Below are 6,536 nucleotides of genomic sequence, written 5' to 3' on the forward strand. Positions count from 1 at the left end.
CTTCGAGTTAGAGCGCAGCGGGGCCCATAACCTGTTAACGTACGAAGAACTCAGTCAGACACGGATGTGAAACGACTGTATTGCCTTAGCTACCTGTTAACGTACGAAGAACTACGTACGAGTAGCATCAGTAAGAGTATATGAATATAAGTAGCAAAAGCTCACCTCAGTCAGACACGGATGTGAAACGACTGAGGTGAGGGAAAATAAGGTTCTAGTTTATATAGGAAAAATCGGGTGGCTTGAGGTAAAGACTAGCAAATACCGGAAGTAAATGTAAAAGGTGGATAAAGAAAGACGAGATGGAGAAATGAGTAAGCAAAGCGTACGCGTAAACAAAGAGGTCACGAGGGGTCTCCTTCAACAAGAATCCGGCACATTCTGGGAACAGGTAATTAGGTCTGCTGTGGCTCTCGTTAAGGCCAGTCAGTCGCTTTCCCCCAAGGTGGAGGAGAAAGTGACAAATCTGGTCCTCTGCGAATATGCGGAGATTCTTGGGTGTGCTCAGAAGCGGGAAGATGGCCTGTCATTTTTAGAGGGGAAAGGTTTCGTCGGATTTTGCGAGTATTGGATGGCTTTTGCGAAACGGGTACGTTTGTTCCTATCAATCATTGTGATGACACACTCAACACGGACGGCTAGGCTGGGGATATCTCTGCCCTTGAGAGGATTGGAAAGCTGATGCAGCATGAGCTCCCCAAGCCGTCCTCCAGTAAGATCGCCCAACCGGTGGGAAGGACCCAAGCACAAGATGCCGACACCATCACAAAGGAGGCTACTCGGATTTGCGCAGAATTCGCACAGGTTACGACCTTGCTGGAGCAAAGGCCCGTAGAAGATGGTAGGTGGTTTCCTGTTCTTACTCTGCTCGCTCACGACGCTCTCTGCAGACGTGCTAATCAAGCATCTGGAATCATGCACTGCCCTGATAAAGACGTCAGCTTGCCTACAATCTTTACTATTCTCGGAAGACCAAGAACTCGCTCGTATTAGTGGCAAAGTGGATCGAGCATTCGAAAGACTCCGTCGAATGGCCGTCAAGTCACTTGACTCCCTGTCTACAGATACGGAGGTTAAAGCCTTCGTGTTGTCTTGTGTCGACCTTCTCCAAAAGCTTGCAGTTTCCGCAGCGCGGAAATCTGACATCATCACTCACGCGTTGGATTCTCTCTTCGTGCTGGCACGTACAGCTCTCAATGTTGAGGACCCTAGGACGTATGTCCCTGCCTTTGACCATCTCGGGGTTTCGGTATCTATCCTTGATTCTGTGCCTCAGGATGCAGACGTAGACCGTGCGAATTACATGCGTTGCATTTCGGGGACATACTACAACATTTCAGGATCACTCTATCAAGCAACACAATGTGGTGCTGCAGTGCCGTTTCTACGTGAGGCGTGTCTTCTTGGCGCAAAGGCGTTGTCGATGAAAGGGCGCGGGAAAGGGAAAGGCAAGGCGAAGGAAGAGGCAAATCCGGAGACGAAGAGTAAAGTCGACGGAGAAATGGAATGGAATCAGCTGGAAGAGCAGCTTCACCGTCGCTGGGAGTTGCTCGCTGTTTGTTATAGTAAGAATGGGGATCGCAAGGTGATTTCTCTGCCCTTCTGTTGACTACGTGGCTCATATGTTCTTTCTTGAAGAATGCCTACGACGCTTTCCAACAGTGTATATGCACATTTCCGTTTACGTCCTCTGGATTTGAAGGTCAAACGGATGCCAAGAGTGTCGGGGATCTATTCGGAGCATCTGCCAGCTCATCCGTTAAGCAGTTAATGGCCACCATCGACCGAGTAAGTTACATTGGGGCATGCGAGCTGCTTCTGCCGCCAGAAGATGTCTCCCTTCGTTCTCCCCAGCGTTTCGCTGCCTCTGATGACGGCAACCTTGTCATGGACCCTCGGGTCGTCGGAGTCCTTCTGGAGCAGCAGATTGATGGCCTTCAGCCGAGTCAATGGAAAAAGGGCGTACGGGGTGTCTTTGTGAAGCTGTTAAGAGATTCTCTGGAAGTTTATGATGCGGCCTCGTTCCCTATCAGGCGATCCAGAGTTCTGATAAGGTGTATGGCCTTTGCATATCAGGACTCTGGAGATGACTGGGCCGTGATCTTGGGAAATGTGCAGGAGATGGGCAGTGAAGTAGAGCGTCTCTTGACGGCTCAGGTATGGACTTCCCCCCATTCTTCGAGCCTTTCATCATGGACCTGATCTTCCAAACTAGAACTTGGCTCGGGATGTTTCATTAGCTCCTTACCGCCTGCAATACCATGCATCCGCACACCTCTGGCTCGCACTTCACGCTCATAAACGCGCAGACCCGGAGCAAGGCACAGTTATGGCTCAACATGCAGATCAAGCGTGTCAGATTCTGAAAGACCTCCTCGCTCTTGGTCCAGCTGGGAGTCCCAGGGTAGCGAGGAAAGGGCTGAGTACCAAAGTGAGAAAGGTCTCATCCTCGTTAACGCAGATACCAAGAATTGTATCCCCCAAAGCTACCAGGACCACTCGTCAACGCGTACCGGCTGCTCCAAAGAAAGCTGCTCCAGTCAAGAGTAACTCGAGGGTGGCTGCTCGTCCTCCTGTTACTCCCCAGGTCAAGCCAAGGGCTGGTAAGTGTTGATCATATTTTCGGTTAACATGTGCTAATTTGCCTTCTTTTTCATTCTAGCACTTCAGCCGGTTTCACTGAATACTGCGAGAACACCACCTCGACCCTCTTTGGATGCTGCTGCGAAGACGAAGTCACTGTTGACTTTTGATGACTTTGATGAATTTTTAGGGCTGCTCCGTAAGTTCTTTGGTGCCGTTGTTTGCGAGTCACCTAGTCTAATTACTGTTATTCTCAGAACTCACGGCTTGCCTTCTTGGTCTCCTTTGCCTGGTTCTTCCAAAAGTCCATATATTGGACCTCACAAGGAAGTTGTGTGAGCGCCACGCTGGCGTGGCGAGCGATGGTGTGTCTTCCATATCTATACATGTAATCTATTCTTGACGTCTCTCCCGCGTACTTTAGGATACATCTCTGCATCAATTGACCTTGCACATGAGTACGTGAAGATTGGTAAGATGAAGAGGGCGGCCATGATTTTCAATCTGGCATTGGAAGTTGTTAGAAACGGACAAGCCTCGCCGGAGGTATCCTCTGCCTTCTTGTTACGATTTGCGGAGTCACTGGCCTTAATCGAGGATGTGTCTCGAAGGTATGATTGTCCTATTCTTAGTGGTTGCGTTTGTGGCTGAGTTTGAGATGTAGCTCAAGTGTCTATAATGAGGCACTAGATCATTCAAGCAGACTGGATACGGAGGAGAAAGGATTGACCACTCTTCAAAGGATCCATACACGGGTTAAGCGCCTGGAGAGGGCAGCGATGGCTTCGCATATCTTCGGATTGATTCAGTATTGCAAGGTAGTGCCTTTTAATATTCCACTCATCCTTGTTGTCATCAAGCCTATTTAGGAGGACGTTGCTACATCACTGGAAGGCATGCTCCAGTCTCTTCGTTTGTGGAACCGGACTGTGGACACATTAGGACGCCTTAACCCTTCGCCTCAATCCTCCGCTAAACCATCTCCGGAATCCAATCCATTTGAAATGACAAGTATGAAAGAAGCTCTTATGGCTGAACAAACATCCGCTCCAGCACAATCACAACCTACGCCGAACAAGTCATACCCTCCGCGATCTTTCATTCATGATTTGGAGTGGCGGACAGCTGAGGGACTTTTTGCCACCCTGTTCGCGTTGTCGCACATGTACGTGACGCGTGGATCTCCTCGGGAAGCTGAGTACTTTGCACAGCAGGCTCAGGATCTTGCCGAAGCATTGAACGTTCCCACTGTTGTTGGCCGTGCGTTCACTCGGAAGGCAGAGGTTCAGCTTCATCTTGGTCAACTGCAGGAGGCAAATGCGACACTGGAAAAAGCTGCTGCGTTGCTCTCTCACCTGCCAGGCGTTGATACTATTATCGTTCATCGGCTCCGAGCGGAGTGTAATGAGCGAAGCGCTCAGCATGAGGATGCGCAAGAACTTTATCTTTCGACAATGAAAATGCTAGAGGAGCTTGATGGCGCGTTCCAGCAATTCGAGACTTTGGCATTTGGGTACGTGACATTATATCTCTTTCTCCGACACAAAAGACAAACAAAGTTCCTTCGCTTCAGTCCTCGACGATCACTAGGAACATCCCCTCGGACAAAGCTCCTCCCTGACACTGTCGCTCCTGAGCTCCTGGCAGCCGTTCTTCACCAGCATAGTACGTTCGTGTTCATTTTTCGCTAGCTTTTTCTGACAAAAGCAGTCTGGTCACGACGCGATCAGCCAGATTAAGACCTCAATGGCTTGCTTGAGAAGTTCTTGTCCCTGCCATCTTCATCCCGAATGAAGGTAAGAAACCTCGATTTCGTCCCAACGCAAATGTCTGACCCAACTAATTTCGAAGGCGAATGAGAACTCCCTCATGGGCAAACTAACTCTCTACAACGTCTATGCTCGCTTCCGTGCTGATATGTTCCTAAGTTCCCTCACCGAGTCTAGTGAGTTGTTCATTTTCTCGTTTGTTGCAGAAACTTACCAGTACATCGTAGCAATCGCCATTCCCATGGGAATGTCGACTACGCACAAGGTTGCGTTTGCATTACCTACTCAGGATGTTCTGAACGCTCTGGAAGAGGCAGAGAAACTATTTCAAGCAAACTTGTCATTGACTTCTTGGAATGGTAGCGTCCTCAAGCTTCGGGATGCTGCGATCTCATCAGGAAACACTGAATTTATAAGTAGTTTCTCGACGAAATCCATTGCGCCAGTACTTTTTGGTCCTTCGCCGTAGCACGGAGTAGCCACGGTGTGTCTGGGTAGTTGGCCTTGCATGTACAGTTACTGAGTAGTTGTCTGGCAAGTGTCAGTAGTCCCAATAGCTGTCCGGCAAGTGTCAGTAGTCCCCATATCCTTTCACTGGAGACCTGTAGCTTCGGTAGAAGGAATAACCCCCAAGCCAATAAGCAAGATGAGCAAAATAGGGATAAAGTTGAAAAGAAAAAAATGTTATTTTGTGCGGCGACGAGACTTCCGAGAAACATGAAGATCAACTAAATATCGTAGAAGGAAGAAGTCGTGATGGCGAAGGTAGGGATTAATAAAAAAAGTTGGTTGCATCATCAAGAACCGTAGATGATGTCCAAGTATCAGGCATCTTGCGGCCGAATTTTGGAGCAAGGTGGCAGCTCCGTATTATCTTGGCCACAGGAATGACGGATGTGCGCTGACGATGATTGTGAGAGGACCTCGAAATTGTGAACATGTTGGTGTCAAGATCATTGGGGGTGGGTCGCAGGGGTGTGTACCAATGAACGTAGGCGAGGGGGTGGTTGTATTGGCCAAATTCAGTTGGCAATTTGAAGATGACCCGTACCTGAGCAACGCGGAGTCCTAGCGATGGAACAGTCAGTGAGATGAAAGAATTACGTTTGAAGGTTTGGGGCTTACCACTTAAAGGACCACCCGCCACAATGCTTGGGCTCTCTTGAACGAGTACTGTGCTAAATCGACCCGGAACGGCCTGTTTTATGCCTTGCGAAGTTATCATGGCTGGCACCGCTCTGACGGCATGGATGACATCTGGCGTAGGTTTCGAAGTAACTTCAGGAATTGGGGGGAGGACGAATCCGACTTGCTTGTACAGATCAAACGCGGATGCTGCACTCAGCGCAATGTCGCCAACCAGTCGTTCCGTATCGATGAACGACGTAAGGTGCTGTAAGAAATCAGTCGCTCCATAGTCGCTGACAATGGATGTTACCGAAACGTTGTGCAGCGCAGGTTTCTTTGCGATGGTATAACTTTCCACCACTTCATCTCCCGCAGCCACTCTGTTAACGTCGTCCTCTTCTTCATCCTCCTCTTCGTCCTCCTCTTCGTCTTCGTCAACCTCGCTACCGTTCTTCGAGATTTCAGCAGTATAGCCCGGAACGGCCCATTGGAGGTACAGGCAGAAACGTTGGATGGACTCTTGGCGGCGGAGCCATATCGTCATTTGCTTGATGAATTCCTTCTTGTTGGTTGCCTTGTACCCCATTTTCGCAAGATCAATGTGTAGGCGTTCTGTACCTTCTGTGTTGAACCCATCAGCAGTTCCATGTGATCGGATCGCATCGATGTAGTGTTTGATATTGTGAAGTTTGCTGATATTGAAGTGTTTCCGTATTTCGAGATCTTCGAAGATGTGTTTGTTATCGTGGAAGGTGAGCCATGCTGCGTCGAGAAGACCCAAAGATTCGTCAGTATGGGTCTCAAAGTGAGCATAATAGATGAAATCCAAAACGCCGCGCACAGCGCGGATGACAGCCGGGTCGGTGGCACCAGCGAGGACTGTAAGAAAAACCTTCTCCATGTTTTTGTGTTCAGTTCCGGTCCACTGTGTCGTTAACGAGATGCCCCTCTTGAAATGTCGGAGGCTTGGATGAGGGGACATACACTGGAAGCGCGCATCAACTTCACCCTCACCACCTTCAGTGGCTTCCGTCGCCCAACTCGAGATGTGGTCCT

At 49.3% G+C, this 6,536-nt stretch overlaps 1 protein-coding gene across 1 annotated transcript; it reads left to right on the plus strand.

Annotated features, from left to right (window-relative positions):
* Positions 1-310: 310 nt before the first annotated feature.
* LACBIDRAFT_317500 (uncharacterized protein) lies at positions 311-4,821 on the plus strand (the record flags this gene model as incomplete). Its single annotated transcript, XM_001890139.1, has 13 exons — positions 311-589; positions 643-841; positions 891-1,585; positions 1,639-2,157; positions 2,216-2,603; positions 2,663-2,782; positions 2,841-2,948; positions 3,008-3,194; positions 3,248-3,401; positions 3,453-4,096; positions 4,157-4,248; positions 4,324-4,379; positions 4,435-4,821. 13 exons carry the CDS (start codon positions 311-313, stop codon positions 4,819-4,821), a joined length of 3,828 nt encoding a protein of 1,275 aa, XP_001890174.1.
* Between the last annotated feature and the right edge of the window lie 1,715 nt (positions 4,822-6,536).

The sequence above is a fragment of the Laccaria bicolor genome, genomic scaffold, assembly GCF_000143565.1.
Source record: "Laccaria bicolor S238N-H82 LACBIscaffold_81 genomic scaffold, whole genome shotgun sequence".
Taxonomy (NCBI): Eukaryota; Fungi; Basidiomycota; class Agaricomycetes; order Agaricales; family Hydnangiaceae; genus Laccaria; species Laccaria bicolor.